The sequence below is a fragment of the Vulpes lagopus genome, chromosome 4 (assembly GCF_018345385.1).
Source record: "Vulpes lagopus strain Blue_001 chromosome 4, ASM1834538v1, whole genome shotgun sequence".
In the NCBI taxonomy this organism is placed as follows: domain Eukaryota; kingdom Metazoa; phylum Chordata; class Mammalia; order Carnivora; family Canidae; genus Vulpes; species Vulpes lagopus.
The window spans coordinates 92,982,306-93,007,969 of NC_054827.1; the positions used below are offsets into that span (position 1 = coordinate 92,982,306).

The following is a 25,664-nucleotide window of genomic DNA, read 5'->3' on the forward strand; positions in this document are numbered from 1 at the left end:
TTGTGACAGCATCACAGACACTACAATGTCCTCAACGCATGCTCCTATGTTCTATTTGTTTGCTTTAGGGATTTGTTTGATGGTTCTGTGTTGCCTTTTTTTTTTTTTTTTTTTTTAGATTTTTACTTATTTATTCATGAGAGACACACATAGAGAGAGAGACAGAACACTGGCAGAGGCAGAAAGCAGGCTCCATGCAGGGAGCCCGACATGGGACTTGATCCTGGGTCTCCAGGATCATACCTTGGACCTAAGGCAGCGCCAAACCACTGAGCCACTAGGGCTGCCCTTTGTGTTGCCTTTCTAATGAGGAAAAAAAAAAGGAAATTTGAAAACAAAAGCATGCCCCAATTCAAATTCAAGTTGAACTGAATTCAAATTCAAATCAACATGAATGAAAATCAAAATACTATATATTCAAATTTACAGGATGTAGGAAAAGGTATGCTAAAAAGTAAATTTTGAGCTTCAGAGGCATACATTAGGAAACAAAAACTCTGACAATAATTATCTGATATTCATCATCACAAATCTGTAAAAAGAATAGGAAAATATACCTCCTCACAAACGAGAGGGAAATAAATACTGAAAAGTAAAAATTAACAAGACAGAAAACAAGCACCTCATAGAAGATGATCAACAAAGATAAAGCTGTTTAAAAAAAAATAAGTAAATGAATAATAGAATTGACAATTTTCAAGCAAGACTAATCAAAAGAAACACAGACAAGGCCTGAACTATGAGCAACCAAGAATGAAAAGGGAAGCATTATCACACAGGTTACAGATATTAAGATATTATGTGACTGTATCAGTGTAGAATAAACATACAGATCAATGGAATGGAAATATGAGTTCAGAAATAAATCCTCACATTTACAGTTAACTGATTTTCAACAGGGTGTGAAAACAAATCAATAGGTAAATATTATCTTTTCAACAAATAGTATCCATATGCAAAATAATGAAGTTGGTCTCCTGTGTAGGAAAGGGTTAACTCTGAGCCCTGAGATGATCAAACCCTGCATATTCCCAAGAAGGGCCTGTTTTCAGGACTGGCCCTTGGCCAACTCCTAGGAACTGAGTAGCTGAAGTCAATCATGCAGGTGTGCTGCGCGCCTACATTACTGACCACCAATAAAAAACCTGGACACTAAGATCTTGGGTAAACTTCCCTAGTTGGCAACACTTTCTACATGTCCTCACTCATCTCTGACAGGGAAATTAGGCATATCCTGCATAGCTGCACTTGCAGGAGATACCCAGAGGTTTGCACCTGGTTTCTTCCAGACTTCACCCACATGTCTTATTGCTAAGTTAAATCCGTGTCCTTTCATCGTAATAAATTATAATCTTGAATAGAACAGCTACTATGAGTCATTCCAGCAAATCAAGCCTGAGGGCAGTTTTGGAAACTTCTAACACAGCCCCTACCTCACACCATCTAAAGAATTAACTCAGAATGCATCACACATTTAAAGAGGCAAAACTATAAAATTCTTAGGAGAAAACGTAAATCTTCAGGACTTGTATTGGGAAATGGTTTCTTAGAAACAATATCAAAAACACAAGCAGAAAAAGAAAAAAATAGGTAAACTGAACTTTATAAAAGTTAAAGACTTCATGCTTCAAAAGACCCCATTAAGAAAGTAAAAAGACAACTACAGAATGGAAGGATGCAAATTATATGTCTGATAAGGAACTCTTATCTAGAATATATAAAGAACTTAGTAAGAAGATAAACAATCCAATTGTTCAATCAATTGTTCTATATCTTCTCCAAAGAAGATATATAAATTGCCAATAAGCAAATGAAAATATGCTCAGCATCATTAATTGTCAGGAAAATGGAAATCAAAATCATAATGAGATACATTTCACACACAGTGGGATGGCTAGAACCAAGACGACAGATAATAACAAGTGTTAGCAAGGATTCAGAGAAAGTGGAACCCACATACACTGCTGATAAAAATGTAAAACAGTGCTGCCACTTCAGAAAACCCATGTAGTAGTTTCTCAAAATGTTAAACAGAGTAATCATATGACCCAGGAATTCTCCTAGGTGTATCATCAAAAGCAATGAAAACATGCATCCATACAAAACAGTACACAAAAGTTAATAGCATTATTCATAATAGTGGAAAAGTAGAAACAAGCAAATTAAAAAATCAGCTAAAAAATAAATAGAATGTGATACATTCATATGATGGGATGGAATTCAGCAATGGAAAGAATGAAATACTGATACATGTGTGAACCCTGAAAACATTATGTTCAGTGAAAGAAGCCAATCACAATTAGCCACATACTGTATGATTTCATGTCTATGAGGTGTTCAGAATAAGCAAATCTACAGAGTCACAAAGCAGATTGGTGGTTCCCTAGGGCTGAAGGGAGGGAATAATTGGTGGTGATTGCTAATAGGTGTGAAGTTTCTTTTTGACATAACAAAAATGCTCTACATTGTACTGTGATTGCATAATTCTGTGAATATATTTTTAAAAAGCACTGAATTTTTATACTTCAAACAAATGAATTGTATACTGTGTAGAAAAAAGCTGTTACCAAAATAAGATGAGAACTTATTATGGAAAGCTTTATGACAAATATCAGAAAATTTTAAAAGATTCTTTGAAAATACAACTTAATAAAACTGATAAAAAAAGAAATAGAAAATGTTGGGATGCCTGGGTGGCTCGGTGGTTGGGCCTTCAGCTCAGGGCGTGATCCTGGGATCAGGATGGAGTTCCATATTGGGCTCCTTGCGGGAAGCCTGTTTCTCTGCCTCTTTCTCTCTCTGTGTATCTCACGAATAAATAATAATAATAAAAAAAAGAAATAGAAAATGCACATGGTAAAAAAATTGAATGTTTCAAAAACCATCCCATAAAGGGAAAGCTTCACCAGTAAATGCTAACAAACATTAAAGGAAGAAGTAACATGAACCTTACTCAACCCACTCTAGACAATACAAAAAGAAGAGAGTCCTCGATGAGCTGCTTTATGAAGCCAGCACTCAGGAAACTAGAATGGAAGGTTATAAAAAAGTAATGTTATTCACTACACAGGTGTGGGCTGTGTGCGGTGACTTCCTTCTCTAGAGTACACTATAAAAAGGGGGAAGCAGGAGTGAGGGGAAGGTGGAGGTTAACTTCCTAATAGAGAAACCTGACAATATTTCCTTGGCCAGGTGATCAAGGTCAATACGAACAACGATGAATTTGTTGACAGTATGTACCCTCAATGTGATGTGATGGAAATGATGCTTCACCTCTGTGGTCCTCCTTCCTCAAACCTATAATGCCTGTCTGATTATGAAAAAAAAGTTAATAAATACCAACTGAGAAACATTCTACAAAATACTTGACCAGTGCTCCTGAAAACTGTTAAGGTCTTCCAAAACAAGGGAAGTATAAAAAACTCACAACCCAGGGGAGCCTAAGGAGGTATGATGACTTAATGTAATGTGGGATCTTAGATCAGAACTAAAACATTATGGAAAGATTGAAGAAATCTGAATAAAGTCTAGACTTTAGTTAACAACAATGTACCAAGGTCACCTGGGTGGCTCAGTTGTTAAATGTCTACCTTTGGCTGAGGTCATGACTCCAGGGACCTGGAATAGAGCCCTGCATCAGGCTCCCTGCTCATGGGGAACCAGCTTCTCCCTCTCCTCCCCACTCATGCTCCCTCTATCTCTCAAATAAATAAAATCTTAAAAAAAGGAATAATTATCAATATTGGTTTATTAATTATAACAATACTAATGTGAAATGTCAATAATAAAAAAAAACGGGTATGGAATATATGGAAACTATCATCTTTGCAATTTTTCTGTAAATCTAAAAATATTTTAAAATAAAAGATTTATTTTAAAAAGTGATAGGGGCACTTGGGCAGCTCAGTTGGTTAAGCATTTGCCTTTGGCTCAGGTCATGATCCTGAGGTCCTAGGACTGAGACCCACATATCCCTCCACCTCTGCTTCTCTCTGTCTCTCATGAATAAATAAATAAAATCTTTTTTTAAAAAAGTGATAGTATGGGCAGCCCGGGTGACTCAGCAGTTTGGTGCCTGCCTTTGGCCCGGGGCATGATCCTGGGAGACCCGGGATCGAGTCCCACGTCGGGCTCCCTGCATGGAGCCTGCTTCTCCCTCTGCCTGTGTCTCTGCCTCTCTCTCTCTGTGTGTCTCTCATGAATAAATAAATAAAATCTTTTTTTAAAAAAAAAGTAATAGTAAAAGACACTCTCATTCATCAAGTTTGATATAAAAATCCTAAGCAAAAATACTAGCAAACTATATCCGATAATATACAAGGAGGATAATCTGTCATGACTGAGTCAATTTTATACAAGGAATGCAAGGCTACCTTAACATGAAACCTGTTTCAAAAAAAGAAAAAAAGTGGAGCAGGGGAGACAGCTGCCCTACAATCAATGTAAATTCACTACATTAAGGAATAAAAGAGAAAAGTCACAGAAGTACTTCAGTGGATGCAAAGTGTTTAACAGAATATAAACTCAGAATAAAATCTCTTAGCAAACAAGCAATAGAAGGCAAGTTCCTTAATCTGATGAAGGTCGGCTATAAGAAACCTACAGCAAACACATCATATGGTGAAATGTTTTAAGAGTTTTAAGATTCAGGGATGCCTGGGTGGCTCGGTGGCTGAGCATCTGCCTTTGGCTCAGGGCATGATCCTGGGATCCTGGGATAAAGTCCCACATCCGGCTCCCTGTGGAGAGCCTGCTTCTTCCTCTGCATCTCTCATGAATAAATACAATCTTAAAAAAAAAAAAAAAAGAGTTTTAAGATTTAAGAAGTTTTACAGATTATAAAAGTGAAATTAAAAGGAATCTAAATATGGGACGCCTGGGTGGCTCAGCGGTTGAGTGTTTGCCTTCAGCCCAGGGTCCTGGGCTTGAGTCGCACATCGGGCTCCCTGCATGGAGCCTGCTTCTCCCTCTGCCTGAGTCTCTGCCTCTCTCTCTCTCTCTCTGTCTCTCATGAATAAGTAAATAAAATCTTAAAAAAAAAAATCTAAATAAATGGAGGGATATACCAGGTAAACATCAATTCTCCCCTAAAATGACCTACAGATTTATTCATATCCCCATAAGAAACTTCAACAGGTTTCACTGTGAGATATGAAAGATAATCTAAAATTTATATGAAAATACAAAAGGCAAGAATAACCAAGGAATTCTTGAAGATAGAAAAGCTTGCTTTACCAGACACAGAATCAACTATACTCATTAAGACAGAGTGGCATAAGAACAAGCATAGACCAACTGACCAATGGGTTAGAACAGTGGGAAAAACAGACACATACATGAGTAGTCACTTAATTGACAATAAAGGTACATAGAGCAATGGAGGCAGAAGTATTTTAAAAACTAACTTCAGGGGCATCTGGCTGGCTCAGTTAGAAGAGAGTGTGACTCTTGATCTTGGGGTTGTGAGTTCGAGCCCCACGTTGGGTATAGATTACTTAAATTATAAACTAAAAAAAAGAAAGAAAAACTAACTTGAGGTGAACTTCAGATCTAAATGTGAAAGGCAGAATAATAAAACATCTAGAAGGCAGTGGAGGAGAATATCTTATAACCTTAGTGTATACAAAATTTTCTTAAACCAGATACAGTCCAACTACAAAAGAGAAGAAATTCAATGGCACTGAAATTAAGAACTTCTATTCATAAAAAAGGCTCATGAAGGAGCCAAAGCCAACATATGGGAGAGCAAAGGGCTCGGTGACAATGGTTGGAAACATGGGGGGATTCCTCTCTCTTTCAGAGCGCCAGGGTGGCATCTTGTTCCTCTTCTGTCCCCACACCAAGAAGATTTTCCCCCCTCCCAAACACTCATGAGCTACCCAGGGGAGCCACTGATGCAGAGACCAGGAACCCAAATCCTATTTTACTGTTCTGCTGACCACTAAGAAAGGTGCAAAGGGCTCCCTATACAGAAGCAACAATACAAAAACTGTTGCATTGAATTTTACTCAGGTTTTTGCCTTTGCTTTGAATGGGAAGACAGCCTGCAAGAGCCAAAGGAGGAAAAGAAAGCAAACCGCACCTCCACCAGGGCGAACTTTTCCTCACTGGTATAGTTGTAGCGGGTGGCACGCTCATACTCCTCAGCATTGTCAGGGCAATCCTTGTTGGAGTACTTGTCCGTTGGGTGCACAAGTTTCCATGAATACTGGTGTGGTCACAAAGAGGGAGACATTCACACTGGATACAAAATGCTTATATTCTGGTCATACTGACATGACCATCATCACAGCAACCAATGTTAGCTGCATCTGAGAATCACACACACACATGCTCACACATATACTACACACATATACACTCACACACAGAGTCCATCTCCATAAAACTGCAAAACATTCTGGCCATGTGACTTCAGGTTTAATAAATACATAGGCAAAAATGTCCTGGATATTTTGTGTTGAATATCTAAGGCTAGGTATTTCATCACCATTAAAAAAAAAAAAAAATCAGCCTTTCAAACAATCATATACTCATCTACTTTAATAATTTTAATCTTTTTAAAAATTTTTTTTAATAATTTTAATCTGGTCAAAATAAACAACAAAAGGGAAAATCTTCTGACTTCTAGGTATTCAAATCTTCATATGGCATCAGAAACTATTTTAGTAATGCTAAACAAAAGAAACCAATGGCTAGAACTCCACAGGGAAAACATTTTCAAAAGATAAGAATTAAAAATTATCATAATGGTACAAATTCTATCTATATGTTTTAAAAGATGAGGCCCTTTATTTGTAACAAACTTAAAAGAAATGTAATTTGAGCCATCTAAGAAACATTTAAATTGATACAGATTTTTATTTCTAGGGTCAAAGATTAAAAAAGCCAATTTGCTCTTGATACAAAGTCCAAAGTTAATGCAGAAAAAATATCATTTAGTCAATTTCTTGATAATTTGGGGAAGAAAAACACTTCTAACCAACTCTGATGATAGGTGCTCTTTCAGACCTGCATTTCCTGTAAAAGCAAATAGAGTGCCTACCACTTCCATCACGTGAGCACTCCACTGTGACAGCAGCTGCAAGCCCTGGAGCGCCAGGTCAAAGAGCTTCCGGTACTCAGCGTCTGTCTTCTGAGCCTCCTGGCGGCCTGACCCTGTGACAACCTAGAGCACCACAGGAACATCAAGAGGTCAATCTATATCTAGAAAAAACAGTTATGCATTCACCCCATGACCTAGCAAACCTGTTAGGAATCTCCAGGAAACGCACATTTGCAAAATTATGAAATGATGGGGGCATATGAGCCTTTACTTAAGCAACCAGCTGGGAACATCAGAGTCCTGACAATGGACATTCTACAGCTCTCAAAGAAGAGAATGTCACTGCAGACTGTGCTAGAGGGGAGCTCTGGGATGGGGTTAAGAGAACTATGTACACAGTTACGCTTCTACTTAGCTAATAAAGGAAAACATGCGCGTTATGTGCATTTGCTTATATCAAAAAATGAAAACTTATACTTAAGAATGGTTACCTAGGGCAGCCCAGGTGGCTCAGCAGTTTAGTGCCGCCTTCAGCCCAGAGCCTGATCCTGGAGACCCAGGATCGAGTCCCACGTCAGGCTCCCTGCATGGAGCCTGCTTCTCCCTCTGCCTCTTTCTCTCTCTCTCTCTCTCTCTGTCTCTCATGAATGAATGAATAAATAAATAAACAAACATAAATAAGTAAATAAAATCAGTCTTGAGAAAAAAAAAAAAAAGAATGGTTACCTAAAAGGCAGGAAGGCATAGGGTGGAAAGAAGGTGGGCTCCTTTGAAGGACACATACCTCCTTTTGTACATCTGACTTTGGAACCACATAAATATTTTATATAATTATGACATAAAAATTAAATTACAGGATAAAAGCAATCCCTAAAAGTCAAAAGCAAAATGAAACCATGAATTAAAAGTGTGTACTGAATTGGGTTCATGACTGCACAGAGGAACAATGTAGCACAGGTACCTGACAATAAGCTTTTTTGATTACAGTGTAAGTGCCTGGAATTAAGCTTTTGATTGCCGAGGCATCCATTTCAAAGACATCATCTAGAATACACACAGTCCCAGCTCTACAAGTAGATAAAGAGCCAGGTGGCCCCATCTATGAAGCTCCCATTTTAGAAAGCTCTGGATAACTTATCACTTGAGAGACCCCACTTTAGTACCCTAATTCCTGCTCTTATGTTTGAAATTTGTAAATAAAGAATAAACCCATGAAATCCTAGGAAGCCCACACTAGACCCCAGTAAAGGCACAGTTTCAGATCCACACTTCCTCTCTACCTGTCACTTCACCATGTGGCTCGAGGGGTGCCATGCGCCCTCTTAGAACTTGTGAGCAATAAGCCTCTTTTTCCCAGAGTTCCCAGATGGTTGTTGCTGAGAGTATCTTGCCAGCATAGTAGAAACCACAAGGGACTGTCCAGCCACAATATCAGTCCCCTATGGAGGCTGCCAAAACAGCTGAGTCCTTCAGGCACCATTATCAATAGCCTGAGACCAACATAAAACAAACCACTTCAAGTGACTTTCAAAAACAATGATTTAAAAAAGAAAAAATGAAAGAAAAACAATGATTTGATCTCTATACCTAGAGGGAAAAAATCGAAGGACAAAATTAACTTACAAAATAAATCTTAAAACAATTTTTAGTAATTATATTACCATAATATTGTACTGTTATATATTATAATATATAATTATACTGTTTCTAGTAATTATATTGTTATTAGCAGCACTGGTATTGCTATTTTAAGACTAAGTGTATACCAAGACATGCTGTAGTCATTAAGAACCAGCATTCTCAGCATTAAAGGGGAAAAAATAAAAAGATAAAAACTGAAGTAGACTGCCTTCAAATCAGGGGATCCTTGGGTGGCTCAGCTTTTTAGCACCTGCCTTGGGCTCAGGGCATGATCCTGAGGTCCTGGGATCGAGTCCTGTATCGGTCGGACTCCCTGCATGGAGCCTGCTTCTCCCTCTGACTATGTCTCTGCCTCTCTCTGTGTGTCTCTCGTGAATAAATAAATAAAATCTTAAAAAAAAAAAAAAAAAAAGACTGCCTTCAAATCAGTACTCCAGAAAGTTTGTTACCTTAGATGATGCTAGAAAATCAATTATTTGAAAAACTGATACACATAGCAAAGGAATTCTGCTCTGACCTGTCTCCCCTGAAGGAATCACACTGCAAAGCAAGGCTCAGCTGTGAGGAGGAGTTGAAAAGGAGTGAAAGGACTAGAAGACATCATGTGGCAGCCCTAATGAATTTATACATTTGGCAGTAGACAACGGGTGTCCACACTCTAGAGAGAGACAGCCAGACACTTGAGCAGTCTGCAGCATGATCAACAAAGGGCCAGGGGAACTGAGAGGATGGAAGTGGAGTCTCTCATCAGGCCTCCAGACTTTTTTTTTTAAATAAATTTGTTTTTTATTGGTGTTCAATTTGTCAACATACAGAATAACACCCAGTGCTCATCCCGTCAAGTGCCCACCTCAGTGCCTGTCACTCAGTCACCCCCATGCCCCGCCCACCTCCCCTTCCACCACTCGTTTCCCAGAGTTAGAAGTCTTTCATGTTCTGTCTCCCTTTCTGATATTTCCCACTTATTTTTTCTCCTTTCCCCTTTATTCCCTTTCACTATTTTTTATATTCCCCAAATGAATGAGACCATATAATTTTTGTCCTTCTCCGATTGACTTATTTCACTCAGCATAATACCCTCCAGTTCCATCCACGTTGAAGCAAATGGTGGGTATTTGTAGGCCTCCAGACCTAATAGGGGACAGTGGTCATGCCAAATGACACCACAGGGAGAAAGATGGACAAGGGACACATCTTCAAAAAGACACACCAACCAACTATATTGTGTAAAACTTATTTGGATCCTGAGGCAAATCAACTTGGAAAAACAATTTGTGAGTCAACAGAGGAAATTGAACAATGACTTTGATATTAAGGAATTCTTGATTTTTTTAGGTGTAATAATGGTATTATAGTCATGTTTAAAAAGAGCCTTTATCTCTGTAAGACACAAGGGAACCCCAAAGGAGAGGGTGGTTGGAACCTCTGATTCATATACAGATCAGAAGCACATGGGTACAGAGTTGCTCTTAGGGTAAGAAAATATTCCAATAATGGACTGTGGTGGTAGTTACACAATACAATGAATAAACTAAAAACCTCTGAATTATACATTTTAAATGTGTGAACGATATGATATGTGGATTAAATCTCCATAAACTTGTTTAAAAATAAATGAGCAGGGCATGCAAAGATAGATCTCTTTTTTTTCTTATTAAAACTATCATCTTCGGACACTTTGGTGGCTCAGTGGTTAAGCATCTGCCTTTGGCTCAAGGCATGATGCTGGAGTCCTGGGATTGAATCCCACAATGGGCTCCCTGCATGGAGCCTGCTTCTCCCTCTGCCTCTGTCTCTGCCTCTCTCTCTGGGTCTCTCATGAATATAAATAAAATCTTTAAAATAAAATAAAACTATCATCTTAATTATAAAGGTACTAGAGTAGACAGCAGAGGGAAACAGGCGCCACACATGCTGTTAAGTACACCTATTTTAAGGGTAGAAATCACCTTTGTATGTTGTCTGAGAGCATCTTGCATATTTGGTTTACAATTCTCTCAGCACAGCCCCTGCCTCTGTCTCTATCCTGTGGGTTGTGCTGGCAGCTGGGGAAGCAGTAGCTAGCACCTTGTCCCTGGGGAATGGGCCACCAGGGGTCGATGAGGGGTCGGCTGGGAGCCAGCGTGTGCTCTGAGCCATCTGGGGTGTCTTCCAGTCATTCTGGTTACATGATGGCTCGTGTTTGCTGGGCAGAGGACAGGGGAGCTCATCATTCTGCATCGGGTGGGGCCAACACACAGTGTTGTCCCTCCAAATGTCAATGATCCTCCTGGGAACCCCGAGGTACCAAAATTTCAAAAACCAGACTTGTGTATGCAGACTCAAGTCCCCAGGTCCCTCTAAGACTGTGCATAGCACCCATACCACCGACCTTACTCCCTGCCTGCTCAGATGTGAGAAATGACATCCCCACAGGTCCTCTGCACTCAGACCTCCCCATCCTGTCCATCCCATACACTGGAGGGGCTAGCCTGGAACTATGCATTGCAGGTAGGGAGAATGTGACCAGCCCAAACAAAAACACAGAAAACCCAGCTGCCAAGTTGGAAGGAATTAAAAAGACCCACAGCTGAGGAAACAGTACTTCTTCCTACCCTCAACTCCAGGCTCTCTGGACACCCAGGACATAAACTCCCACCTAGCCCATGGTTTCTGGCCTTAGGTACCAGCACCGGCGGGCATAGAAGGCTCACTTACCTCACTATTGCTGTAGCGTGCAAGCTCTGAAATGAAGCGCATGTGATCCTCCCGAATCTGGATCATCTGTTCACATATGTTATACTGTGGGCTGCTGCTGGATGATGTGCACATCCATCTGGCAGGAAAGGGGAAATGTATTACGTGAAGGGGGGGCCTGCATAAGACTTAGGCATCACAATGTTGGGGGGCTGGGGACACATGTACAGCAGGCACACAGGATGGACTACTGGTCCTGCATGCTGACGAGGAGATAAGAGGCTTGGAGAGAACATGAATTCTCTGCAAATAAATAGCCAGGCCAGCCCCATCTACCTGAATCAGGGTCACTGTCCTACCTTCTCATATATGTGTCTTGGAAAAGGAGTCGTAATTTCTGCTTAACCAGCCAAGTACCTTCAAAAAAGCTGAGAGTTGCTACTGGATATAGGATACTGCACCACACTTGCAAGGGCCCCTTAACTTAACACATACTGCAGATTTGATAGGAACTAATATTTCTTTATTATTCACATGTTATATTAGAAAATAAGTCAGCCAAAGACCCAGAAACAACAGTTATCCTTACCGGGAGTTGGAAATGGACATTGTTTTCAATGACAGGTTAAACAGTGCTATCATAACTATTTACTTGCACAACGCATCATTTCAGCAGCAAACATACAGTCAATTTAGTGGGAAAGAAGTTTATTAACAATTCAATCTGCTGGAGCTCTCAAACAGAAAGCATGGGCCTTGGGGCTCTGACCTCTGCTCCCTCACACTCAGCACTGACACCCTTGCCATGTTTTTAACAAGCGGGTCCTCTTTGCTTTGAGGGGAATGAATGCAGGCTACCACTTTTCAAACTAATGGATACACGTCTGAAGCAGCGTCCCTTTCTTACCTTTTGATTCCTCTGTAGGATGATGCAAGGATTATGCTGGCCATCATCCAAAGCAGGCCCCCTGAGTCTGCAATGAGTACCTGTCGCCTAGACCCTACACTGGATTCCACCCTCAGGATACCTGTGTCCCTGCAGGCCCTAAAGAGTGTGTCCACCTCAGGTGAAGCCCTAGAGCCCAGAACCTGACTGCTGACACCACACTCCCTGGCTCCCCATCTGGATCCAAATGCTGATGTAGGGCTGCCGGGGCTGCCGGGGAGGGCCATCAAAGCCGATGGCTACATGCTCAAGCAAGTCCCAAGGTGGCTATTAAACACAGCTATTATCACCAATTAAATGCTATTGACTTACAATAAATCATATCAAAAACACAGAAGTAAGTATGCAAAACTCATTGTTTCCTGATTCTCTTACTGGTTTTACCATGACCTATCACCTAGAGTTCATTTGTGTTTGTTAGGGTAGACACACTGTGGAATGGCATGCTACTAGCGTGGTCACATCCTTAGCTTCAGGTCCATCATGGTGAGAGGACTTACACCATGGAAATGAGCACTGCTTCAAATCAGAGCCTGAACTGGTGCTAAAGTAGAAACAGGTTCCAGTTTAATGAATGTAACTTAGAGGAGAATGAGAAGTCACCTAACTGGATAGCATATCAAATTTAATGGGAGATTTATTATGAAATAAGCTAGCACAGAGCTCAGTAAACTACAGCACAGGCCAAATACAACCTGTGTTTGTATCGCCCTAGCATCATACAAGATGGTACGTCTAAAAAAACAAAACCACAACAACAGAAAAGAATATATGACAGATACCACAAGTGGCCTACCAAGTCTTAAAGTGTTCACAATTCAGCATTAAAAAAAATAATAAAAAAGACTGGCGACCCTTAGTAAGCAGACTGGAGGTAATTGCATTTTTCAAAATTATGGCTAAACTGCAACTGGAAGCTGGCAACAGGTACAAGTGTTTGGCAAGGATCAACCAAAGCATCCTGCAAGACCCAACTGGCTATGTGGAATCCAAAAAAAGAGTATGGTGTGTTTTTTATCATCTGTAATTGCGAGCTATGGATCCTTTAGCCAGTTGCTGGCCAACTTTCTCCCCAAAGGTCCAAGACAGTAAATACTTCAGAATTTGTGGGCTATATGGTCTCTGTCACACAATCATTGTCTTCTTCAAAAATAAGAAAAGGAAAAATAACAACAAAAAAAACCCTTTAAAAATGGAAAGACCATTCAAAGCTACTGAGATCTTACAGAAACAGCCCTGGGCTGGATTTGGCCCTCAGGTATGTTAGTTGTACATCCTCTGTAATGTAAATGCAAATATCCCCTTCCCCAGCAGGGCTAGTCTTTAAGCATTCTGGCACACCACTTGTTTAAGCTGGTACATTCTCAGCCACTTCTATTCAATAGAACTCTCTGAAATGATGGAAAAGTTCTGTACTTGTGCTGTCCAACACAGTAGCCACTACTGAACATTTGAAATGTGAATGTTCTAACCAAGAAAATAAACTGTACTTTTATTTTTTATTTATTTATTTATTTTTTTTTAACATAAACTGTACTTTTAAAGTGAATTTAAATGTAAGCAGTTACAAGTAACAAGGCCTACTGTATGGGGCATTTGGTTCCAGATGGTTAAAAATGTCAAAGGCGTTCTCTCTAGATAGATAAGTGTTATAAACCACAATGAGAACACTGCAGAATGTTCCAACTGGACAGCTCACTGTCATCCTACCGAGATTTATTTTCCTCATAGTGGGCGCTGGTCTTGATGTATCTTGCCAGTTCTATTTGCATGTCCCCGAATAGTGGAACCACCTGGAGCTGCTATATTCAAAGAACACACACACAAAAAAAAAAAAAAAAAAATAAGGTCATTATGTGTGTTCAGTCACCAAACATAGTCACAAGAATGAGTAATGCTTTAAAAAAAAAAAAAAAAGAGTAATGCTGGTAATTACTATGGGCTGAATACTATCTCTGTAAATCATTTACTAGAAAAAAAAAACTGTAAGCAACTTACACAATCACGTTAAGAAGGACAAAACACAATTTAAGAACCAATGTTCATAAAACCAATTCAAATATTAAAATTAACCTACCTTGTTGCTAGATCTGTCATAAAAAACAATTTTCATTTCCATATGCTAGTAACAAAATGAAAATCTAAAGAGAAACAATTTGCAATAGCATCAAAAGAACTAAAAATATGAACAAATCCAACAAAATATGGTAAAGACCTCTAAACAAAAATACTGTCAAAATTCTAGAGAAAGTTTTGAAGTTCTAAGAGAATGGAGAACTATATCCATAGGTCATAGATTGGTCATACATTGGAATGCTTAGTATTTATTTCTAAACTGATCTATAAATTCAATGGAATCCCAAACAAATTCCAAGAAGAAAAATGGTTTATGGGTAGTGAGTACGTGTGCATACGGAAATCAGCAAGCCAATTTATTTTGAATGGTAAAGGCATGACACCCAAGACAATCTGAAGAACATAACTTGAAAGCCTCCTGATAAAGCAGATCTGTTCTATTGGAAAGCTATAGCAACAAAGACAGGGTGGTCCTGAGCAGGAATGGAGACCAGCGGAGCAGGACAGAGAACCTAAGACAGAGTCACACCCTTACAGACACCTATTTTATGACGGAGGCAACATTGCAATGCAAATCAGCATACCCATGTGAGAAATTGTGAGGCTGTATCTAACACTGAATATATATGCCTATGGCCCCCAATCCTAGCCCTGGGCATATACATGTTCAATAAAAACCTGTATAGATCAAAGCAGCATTGCTCGTACCAGCCAAACTCAGAAATGACCTCATGCCATGTCACAACAGAATGGATAAGTTGAGATCTAATCATAAAATGGATACCACAATGGAAACTTAAGGACAACAGATGCAGCATCTCCCAGGGATGAATCTAACAAATGAAAGCAGCCAGATGCAAAAGATCCTGTCACACAAAGGTTCAAACCCAGGCAAAGCTGAGGCAAAACAGGAAGGAGACTAGTGGCCTTTGCAGATGGAAGCCAGTGCTTTCCCCCTTTCCCACTGCCTATGCCCACGTTTCCAGATGTGGGTCACAGAGGCTTACCTCCCCAAATTCAAACTGATACACTTAACCTAAAAAACGTAACTCACCTTGAAGTACTTATCAATTTTGGATAAGTTTATTCTTTTCTTGGCATCAAGTTTATAGATGTTGCTGACACTCCCATCCATCAAGTATAGACCAAACCCCATGACCTGAAAATCACAAAATGGCACATAAAACTCAGAACTGCAAGTTTAGTTACCCAAAAGCTCTTCTATTGCTATAGTTCATAAATTAAAATGATAGTTTGCTCTTCTTTCAAAAAGCACTTTTATTTTTATTTATTTATGTATTTTTTAAAGCTTTTATTTATTTATTCATGAGAGACACACAGAGAGAGAGAGAGAGAAGTGGAGACACAGGCAGAGAGAGAAGCAGGCTCCATGCAGGGAGTCTGATGTGGGACTCGATCCTGGGACTCCAGGATCATGCCCTGGGCCAAATGCAGGCACTAAACCGCTGAACCACCCAGGGATCTGTTGAACCACCCAGGGATCCCAAAAAGCACTTTTAAAAGTTCCTTATAAATAAATAGATATCCTTTCATATGAAGTTATTCTTCTATGTGTGTCATTTCTTGTGGCTATTTTAATGTCTTCCCCAGGCACAAACACCATCTCCACCTCTCGTCAAGCAAATGCAATACTAAATGTGGATTTCCATAAGCATCCATGGCCAGGGGCTCCTGCCCCAGATGGCACACATAGAGTATTTCCACCATCACAAAGAGGTCCACTACAGCGTCCTCCAGCACCAACTCACCCATGGTGCTCTCCTACAGGAAGAGATCTTGGGACTGGGCCCACTCTTACAGGGAAGGCTTTGGGCTGACTGGACACCTAGCACAAGGTTCTTCAAGGCTATCCTCCCCAAAGGTGGAAAGCAAAGCAAATGCAATGGCAGAACTGCCTTCTCCTCCCTCTTCCCAGTAAGAAATATCACAGACCTCCCCAATATGGTGAATGGTCATGTTCTTGACCAAGAAAAGTCTACCATAATCATGAAGACGCCATATTCTTAATTCCTAGAAATCACATCCTGAACAATTAGAATCTGATGTATCCTCTGCTGCAAGAAGCTGATGCTAAGAAAAGCCCCCACCCCAGACCTCCTCACCCATGAGCATGCCTTCCCAGGGGGAGGCATATGATCTCAACTGGCACTGAGGTCAAGCCTGAGACAGTCATACGAATGTGGTGAGAGCTGCTAGTGCACGGAGGATACTGTGTATAAACACATGCGCACACACACAGTGGCAAGCATGAGAATAAGAAAAGGCTACCAAAAAGATCGTAGTCAAAACACAGCCTCTTCTCTCCACAGTTACGCAAGCAGCCATGCCCACACACGTACTTTGAGAAGCATGTGTTTCTCACTGGGTGTCAGGTACATCCTATTCTCGTAGTAATCCACACACAGATTCACGATGTCGGCGAGGAGCTCTTCATAGCCAGAAATCACTTCAAGCTGCTGCTGCAGAGACTAAAACACAGAATGCGAGATCCATGCCATAGACTGTTCCTGGCTTCCTGGCCGTGGCCCCAGTCATGCACCCCATCAGCTAGAGCAGCAAGAGCGCAAGCCTTACTTGTGTGATTTTGTTGTGGTTGGCCAGGAACATGGACAGATTCTGTGATTCCTGGATGGACTGTGGATCTGCCATTTTCCGTAGAAACTGAGCAGCTCTTTGAAAGCAAAAAAAAAAAAAAAAAGAGTTAATCAATGTGCTTAATGATTTTAAAAAGAAAAAAAAAAAAGCATAAAATAATCCAGATTATTTATCTGGCTACAGTTAAATGTAAAAATGTGGGCCTTAGAAGCTGGTTGTAATTTCAGCCTCCTCGAGCTTCTCTACCCTGGACTCCAGGTCACTCTTGTCCCAGCCGGGACAGCTCACCACCCCACTGTCCACAGCTGAAAGATTTCCTCAGATGTGGCAGTGCCAACCACGGGCCTTCTTGCCAGGTACCTAATAATACTGGTTTCTCCCCATAGCGACCTGTTCTCAAGTCTGAGAAAGACTGCCTCCCCTTTTGACTCCTAGAATATGGTAAGGGAGATGGTTAGCACCATCCAGTGTCTCCGCCAAGAATCACCTAGGCTACCACACCTCCCACAAGTCAGGCGCCACACCCAGTTTTGGTGCCAATGGTCAGAGACAGAATCCCGATTTCCTCCACTAATAGGCTAGTTGATCTTGGATTAACCCCCTGCACTCTCCTGAAGCTCACTTATCACACCTGTAACAAACGACTGTCCATCTGTCTACCCACAAAGCAGATGTGAGGAAAGAGGGAACAGCACACACAAAATTATCTGTACACTTAGGTACAATAAAACTGTAAGGTACATGCTGAGTGTCTGAGTCTTGCAAAGCAATGTAAACATGGGTGTGAGCTTCCTGCACGTCTAGGGCAGCCCCCCCAAAAGTTTCGTGGAAACTGTCCACATAAGGACCTGTCTGCTACCTAAAAACTTGGGGGTTTTATTGAAGAAAAATTCTCATGGTAAAGACTGATATCCTATACCAACAGTCATTTCCTCTGTGCCTCCTTAGAAATAAACCCCAAATTTCCATGCTATAGCAATGTGCCTCATCTCCATGTGACTAATGGTTGAGCCATGAGATACAACAAAAAATAGCACAAGGAACTTGGAAGTTTACTTATAAAAGGTAGTATGGCCCCTTCTATTCTCCTTCCTCCCTGTTGACTAGAATGAAGAAATGATCGCTGGAGTTCAAGCAACCATCCTGGACCATGAGATAACACATGAAGACAGCAGAGCAGCCAGCCAGCAGGACCCCTGGGGTGTGAACACTGTGGAATCCCCTCATCAGTTGTGAGGCTTCAACTCTAAGTGATCTAGTCCAACTCCCACTGCTAACTCATCCTAAATCTCAGTTTGGCACCACATCCCACGTAGATTTTATTTTAAAGACATGGCAAAAGTTATATGATTTCAGATACAATATAGCGACAGCTAACAGTATAATAGTATAACCCCTTCTGAGTATAAATGCCAGCCCATTCTGATGCAAAGGAAAACCTCATCAAATTTAATTTCACAACCAAGAGTCCTTATCTAGCAGAACAAACAAAAGTCAGCATCTCATTCCTGCATTCATGCATTGAACAGTATCAAGCACAGACTTTCTTTTTTTTAAAGCACATACTTTATAAAGAAGTCTATTAGAAGATAGTTGGCTTTGTTCTGACTGATCACCCTCCATCTTCCTGCCAACTGACCCTCACTATTTTCTAGAAGCAGACTATCATGCCACACCCACCTTTTCCAATTCTCTTCTCCGTAAGTTCTCTCCTGTCTCCCAGGAGAAGAGCTAGTCTCAGGGAGCTGGAAGCTCAGTGTTATCCCATGACAGTCTACAGACCAGCTCTGCCCACTGCTGTGATGGTGTGTACCTTCTAGGAATGTGTAACCAGGAAATGACATGCACAGGTGTTGCTCTCAGGCTGCAAACCTGCCTGTGCCCTCAGGAAGATGCCTACTGAGCCAAAAGCCTTGCAGTGCCCCTAACCCTCTGTAAAAGGGACTGGTCTTATGTACTTCTGTCTTACCACATGTGCTGAGCACCCACGCTCCTCAACAAATGTTTGAGGATAATCAGATCCCACTCTAGCTTCATGAAACCACAATGTACACATGCCTATGAGGACGCACCATGATGCATTGCCATACTCATAATCTGCCAGCTACCCTTACGCACCTAGGAGTGTGTATTCAAAGAGTCCTGAGCCTGTCAAATAACTGTTACCAAACAGTGACATTATTTCAGCACGTATGGGATGCATACCTACCATGTGCAGAGCATGCAGCTAACCAGGAACCACCCTGTCTACGGGGGCACTCTCTGCAAGGACATAGAGGGAAAGGTCAAAGCTCACCTCTTATAAGCCGAGTGGTCATTTTTCACACTGCACTTCATGTTCTTAAGCTCATCTAGCACAGCAAACATGTTAATGAACTTCCCCAGCGTGATCAAGTAGGCTTCAGACACGAAGTCCTTCCTTCTTTCCGCATGGCATAGGCGCCTCACCTCCCCACAGAAACGCTCAATGGCATTTCTCTAAGCAGAGGAAGAAAAGGCAAAAAAGGCTGCTGTCAGTGAAGGGCTAACTCCATGCCCAGCTTCAAGCACAGTGGCTGGACTCACTGTCACTCCTTGATGAAATACCCACCCAAAAGAGTGGACATTTACAGCTCAGGTAAAGAGATTTGTTTTTATAAAACAAATTTTATTTGTTACAAAAGTAATTTCCACATGCTTTTGTTGTGTAACAATCATCATTAACTTTCCACTTTACCAACTACATCCCTAAAGTAAAAGAATTTTGTTGATTATTCAAGCAAAGTTACTGAGAAAAACCTCCAACAGAAGGTCTACAACAGATGTTTTAGCAGAGATGAAAAGGAAGGGGTGCGCAGAGAAATGTTTCCTCTTGACAACCTTGAAGATAAAGCAAACACTCATCTCCTAATAAGTTCTATCTTCTCACCTTTGCTAAAGAAATCTATAATAAGAACCCTACATGTTCAAAGTAGATCTTTAAAAAGCCAGCAAGTCCACCTCCTGTGGCAACTCCATGTAAACAATGGGTCAGAGTAGCCAAGGCAGGGCAAGGACCCCCAAGTGACAGCAGGAGGGAGTGAGAAGAAGAAAACACCTGAAAAACTAGATGAGTCACAAGTATAAATTGGCAGAAAGACAAACATATTTGGAACTGACAGAAAGCAGTCTTCATGAAGGAAATACAAATTCACTCTCAGAGACAAGAGTAGTGAAACACAGAAGAGGTATTTATTCTGAAAGGGCCAGTAAAGCTGTAGACTGACAAAGGAATTTGTTCTCTTTCATCTCAGAAGTTGTTTTGGCTGCTTTCGTTCACATGCACTTTGTTCAGAAGTCATGGTGATATGTCAAAGTGGGCCAGATTCCTACTCATCTGCATTAAAGTCCTAGGATTACTTCACTGTTTTACCTGGAAGTACATAAAATTCATCAGTTTTGTGACCTCAGGCTCCAGGACCTCGACGGTCTTCTCATAAATCTCCACTCTATTAGGTTGCTCATTACATTTCACCTAGGAATAAACAAGTATGACATAAAGAGGCTTCAACTTAGCTAGAAGTGAGAGGGAAGGTCATTGTTAGGTCATTGCAGTCCCAGCCTGCTGTGGGGTGGGATGTGGGAGGGAGGGTAGGCTGGTGGAGTAGGGGTGTGGTTAGGCTGAGATGGGGGGCAGAAGGGTAAGAGCACTGTCTGACTGTGGTAGGGGCATGGTCAGCAAGAATGGGTGCGCCTGGCTGGGGTGGGGACACCTGTGGGATGGCCCGAGAGCAGCTCCTCCAGGTGTACAGCATGACCGCGTACTCTTGGCCTTCTTCCAGCATTTCATTCTGTAAGGGTACACAGGGCAAATCAGAGGCAAGCAGGAAAACAATCATAAAAACGGAGATGCCTTGTTGCTAAAATCCAGAGGCATAAACTCTCCTGACTCTCACTCTGAGGGACAGACAAGTACCAGGACCTGCATGCCACGAGGCAGCTAAGAAGTTGGTGATGCTGCAGTGTAGCACTGTGGCCATAATGACCTCCGGAAACACCCCCATGGCTCTGTGGGCTGGAGAGGAGCCAACACAAACCTTGGCACCTGCCACAGCCGCTATTCCTCAACTCTGCTCTATCCAAAACAACCTGCTGGCAGTGCAGATCTGAAGTTGAGCACAGATGCCAGCATAGCGCAGATGCGCACAGGGTCAAGGCCTTACCACCATGCTACAGAGAGCCTCTGGGCTCCTAAGACTGAGGCAGCTCCATCATCCCTAGTGTGTAGGAGGAAAAGCTGCAAGTATTTCTGTAGCACTTAAAATCCAGAGAACAATATCCATGCAAAGAGGACTGCCATAATTTTTTAACTGCTGTAGTGTTTACTCTTTTCACATTGTTTCCTTTGGTAAAAATGGTAAAAAGCACAGAGATGTTGTAAAAATGTCAACTACAATTTCATTATGTTCTTAAGATGCTTTAAAATGTTTACAACTTTTGATCTAGTAACTTCACTTATACAAATCTAGCCAATGGGAATAATGATGTGTTTGGAAAAATATTCATTATTGTATTTTTTATGACAAAGAAAATAGGGAAACTAAACATGCAAAAATAATTAAATTGTGGAAATTACAAAATGGAATAGATAGCTATTAAATATTACTTTAGCTGGCACATTTTGACATATGTCATATGAAAAGTTCATGAAATCATTAAAATATGTAATGGCAACACAATTCATTCATGCAATCTGAATCACAGTTGCGTATATAACTGCATGCATGAGTACAGGTATAAATGATAAGAGAGAATGGACTCCCTCAAAATGCTGACAGAAGCTTTCTTGCTCAATTTCTTGCTTCAATTTTCAGAAAGAATATGTATCATTTTTATAATAAAGAAAACAAAGTCTTCTCTAAAAACATAAGGCATTTTCATCCACTTTCTTCTCTTTTTCCTTAGTATATATCATACTAAGATAACACCAAAAAGTGTATATTTGCCATCACTAGTAGTATTCCCCCAAGGAAAACAAAAACATGCAGAAGGAATTACCATGCTAGAATGAACAGTCGCTTGTTCAATATATCTTGCAATACCAGTAACAAATGCATTTCTGTCTTCAAAGTTAGTGTTGAAATTTGGCTGAAAGAAGAGAAAAACCATCATGTGGAGGTCAGTACTGCAGGCAGTACAACCCACTGCTACCCAGCACAAACCTGGTAGAGGAGTGAGGATGGTGGGGGCTCGATGCAGGGCTGCTGGTCAGGCAGAGGCAGCTCTTCCAAGAGGTCCACATTGGATAGTGCATCCTCCAGTGTCACCTGGGCCGCCATCTTGGCCTAGAACAAAACACAGCACAAACCTGCACTGTGAGGAAGGGTGGAGATACTGACAATCATCCAAGGTGGGGAAATCAGACCCCCACTTGCCTGATCCCTCTCTTGGGCAATGGGGATGGCTGACGTGGTCATGACCAATCCCTTGGGTCTGTTGTCTCTCTTAGGACTTGCTGGCAAAGAAGTCATGATGTAGCCTCTCCTGGCCTCCAGTTGTGTCACAGTGGCACATGAACCACCACACATACCTTTGCTTCCTGTCCCACCTTCCCACCTTGGAGCCATCGTCCCTACTGGGCTCTCTGGGAGGGTCTGACAACCTGTTCACTGGGCCAGAGGAGGGAATGTCCTCTTCAACACCACTGTCTGCCCCAAGGAAGCCAGCACAGCCTCCAACCTCCAAGGGGGCAAGAGTGCTTCCCTGCAGAGGGAATGTCCTCTTCAACACCACTGTCTGCCCCAAGGAAGCCAGCACAGCCTCCAACCTCCAAGGGGGCAAGAGTGCTTCCCTGCAGATGGACATTTCCCAAGTGGTTCTTCTATGCAAGGCAACACACTAAGGAATAGAGATGGAGAAGGTCAGAGCCCTTCTTCCTCCAGCCACTGCCTGTAGGGACTACTAAGGTGGGGGCCAAGGGTCAACATGAAAGAGGGAGGGGACTGTTAGCACAGGCCTGACAGCACAAACTCCAAGGCCAGTGCAAGAAAGCACAAAAAGGGGGTGGATGTCATCTAAAAACATCTGTGGCAGCTCCAGGGGAGAGGAAACAGCACATTCCAAGCCTGCCTCCTTCAGAATGCTGCTCTGACCCTGGATGGGATACAGGGAGTAGCAGCTCCATCCTCAGACACAATACACCAAGCAGCCCTGACTCCGGACACGCGGAGCAGCTATAGGCATTGTGTAAAGGAAAGAGCAGCAGGCAGGCTGGTGAGAACACTAAATGGAAGAAACCCTCAGTTGCTCCTCCCAACACTGGGCACCAGACAAGGTGTCAGTGTAGAAGTGCATGGTGAGGAGAGTTACTAAACCCCCAGCTACTGGCTGGAAAACCAAAAAGGGAACCCCAGAGCACCGGAAAGCCCCAGGGACAGTATGGAGAGGAAGAATCTCAGAAGAATGAGATTATAAAGTTGCTAATGAACTCTGGGCCCACCCCTAAGCTGTAAATGCATGAATCTGATCCTCTCACACTCCAACCCCTGAGGTCACAGCCAGCTCCCAGATGGCCACAGGTGGCACAAACAGGACAGACCCAAATGGCACTCTAGAGGCTCTGAGAACAGAACTGACATTGAATCACACCCCAGAGAAGGAGGTGTCAGAACCACAACCTACATTGAACCAGGTGGTTTGCCTGCTAAAAAAAAAAAAAAAAAAATAGCATTCTCCTAGGACTTCAGACCTAGAGTTCCATTTCATAATATCCAAAATGTTCAGCTGCAGGCCAAACTACCCAGCACACAAAGAAAAGATGATTAACAAATACCGACAATGAAAAAACCCAGATATTACCATAGATATTACAATTATGTAACAGAATTTAAAGCAATGATTATAAAAATGCTCTAATAAACAATAATAACACTCCCAAACTGAAAGAAAAAAATCAAAAACCAGGGAAGAAAAGATACCACATAAAGAACCAAATGAAAATACTAGAAATTTTAAAGCTAAAAAATACTATACAAAAACTCCCTACACAAGCTCAAGAGCAAAGGAAAGAAAAATTCAAAGGAACTTGAAGACAATAATAAAAATTCTCCAATCCGGACAACAGAAAAAAGATTGGAAAAAAAATGAGGAGCCTCCGAAGATCTTTGGGACAAGAGAAATGGTCTAATATTTGTGTCATGAGAGTGGAAGGGATGCAGAAACTGGGTGAAAACAATGGCCAAAAACCTCCCACATTTGGCAGATCATTCATGTATGAATTCAAGAAGCTTAATGGATTCCAAACAGGATAAATCTAAAGAAATCCACACCAGGCACATCATAGTCAAACTGTTATAAACTAAAGCAAAGAAAAAAAAAATTGAATGACTAAGTCACAGGAACACAAGACAAAGAATAAGGAATACAGTTAATGATATTGTAATAGTGATACATCAGGACAGATGGTAGCTATACTTATAGTGAACACAGCATAATCTATAAACTTGTTTATACAAGTTTACAGCAATACAAATTATTGCTGAACTTATCACTGTATGCCAGTATAACACTGTGTCAACTAAAATTCTTTTTAAAAATTAACTGGTGAAACACAAAAAGAAAAGAATGTGTTAGAAACAGAGAAAAAGTGCCTTATTATCTACAGAACAATTTGAATGCCTGTGGATTTCTCCTTAGAAACCAAGGAGACTTGAGGAAGTAGAATGACACTTTTTAAGTCTGAGAGAAAAAGAAGTGTCAACAGAGAATCCTACATCAAGTGAAATACCCTTCAGGAATGAAGGTAAAATAAGAATTCTCAGATGAGGGACACCTGGGTAGCTGAGTCAGTTAAGTGTCCACCTTCAGCCCAAGTCATGATCTCAGGGTCCTGGGATCAAGTCCCATATCGGGCTCCCTGCTCAGAGGGGAGCCTGCTTCTCCCTCTGCCTGCCACTCTCCCTGCTTGGTGCTCTCTTTCTCTTTCTCTCTCTCTGACAAAGAAAAAAATCTCAGATGAAGGAAAATAAAGAGGATTCATAAACAACAGGCAAATCAAAGCTCTTCAATAAAAGGGAAGTACTACAAGAAGGAAACTTGGGACATGTAGAATAAAGCAAAAAGCAATCCAAAGGTTAAACAGTGAGCAAAAAGACTAGATTATTTCCTTCACAGCTCACAGCTCTAATAAATGAAACTATGAAAAGCAATATAACTATGAAAAGATCACATATAATAAATTTAGAATGCTAAAAATGTCAAACAATCTAACAAAGGCAGGAAAAGGAAGCAGAGTAATGAAAAAATAGGGATCCTCTTTCTGCTATTTTAGGACACAATGAGAAGTTGGTGTCTGCAACCTGAAAACGGTTCCTCTGATTCTGTGACCAATTCCAACTTGTGACTTTTTTTCCCACACCACCAAGGAATTCTTGGACACCAGCTGGGTGTTCTATAGTTCAGCTCAATCCTAACACTATCTACCTGCAGATAGCATCAGATCCCACATGTCTAAGACTCAGTCCTACAAGACAAACTCCCCTTCACCTCAGACGCCAATCAAAATTCCAGGTTGTCAACTGTGCTTCTGACCAACCAGCCATATATCAGAGGTTACCATGACCCCCTCCTTGGATTCAATTAATTTGCCAGAATGGCTCATAGAACTCAGGAAAATGTTCTACTTTCTAGATTACCAGTTTATTATAA

At 41.2% G+C, this 25,664-nt stretch overlaps 1 protein-coding gene across 1 annotated transcript in view; it reads right to left on the reverse strand.

The window, feature by feature from the left end:
- The window catches only part of CYFIP1 (cytoplasmic FMR1 interacting protein 1), a 117,884-nt gene that overhangs the window by 58,099 nt on the left and 34,121 nt on the right, over positions 1–25,664 (reverse strand). Inside the window, exons 3-14 of the mRNA XM_041751701.1 lie at positions 22,181–22,303; positions 22,017–22,106; positions 20,732–20,809; positions 20,392–20,493; positions 19,297–19,478; positions 16,980–17,076; positions 16,745–16,873; positions 15,439–15,543; positions 14,019–14,110; positions 11,384–11,501; positions 7,046–7,168; positions 6,083–6,208 (exon numbers count right to left, since the gene is read on the reverse strand). Of these exons, the coding sequence (XP_041607635.1) occupies positions 6,083–6,208; positions 7,046–7,168; positions 11,384–11,501; positions 14,019–14,110; positions 15,439–15,543; positions 16,745–16,873; positions 16,980–17,076; positions 19,297–19,478; positions 20,392–20,493; positions 20,732–20,809; positions 22,017–22,106; positions 22,181–22,303 (1,365 nt within the window). The remainder of the gene's footprint in view (positions 1–6,082; positions 6,209–7,045; positions 7,169–11,383; positions 11,502–14,018; positions 14,111–15,438; positions 15,544–16,744; positions 16,874–16,979; positions 17,077–19,296; positions 19,479–20,391; positions 20,494–20,731; positions 20,810–22,016; positions 22,107–22,180; positions 22,304–25,664) is intronic.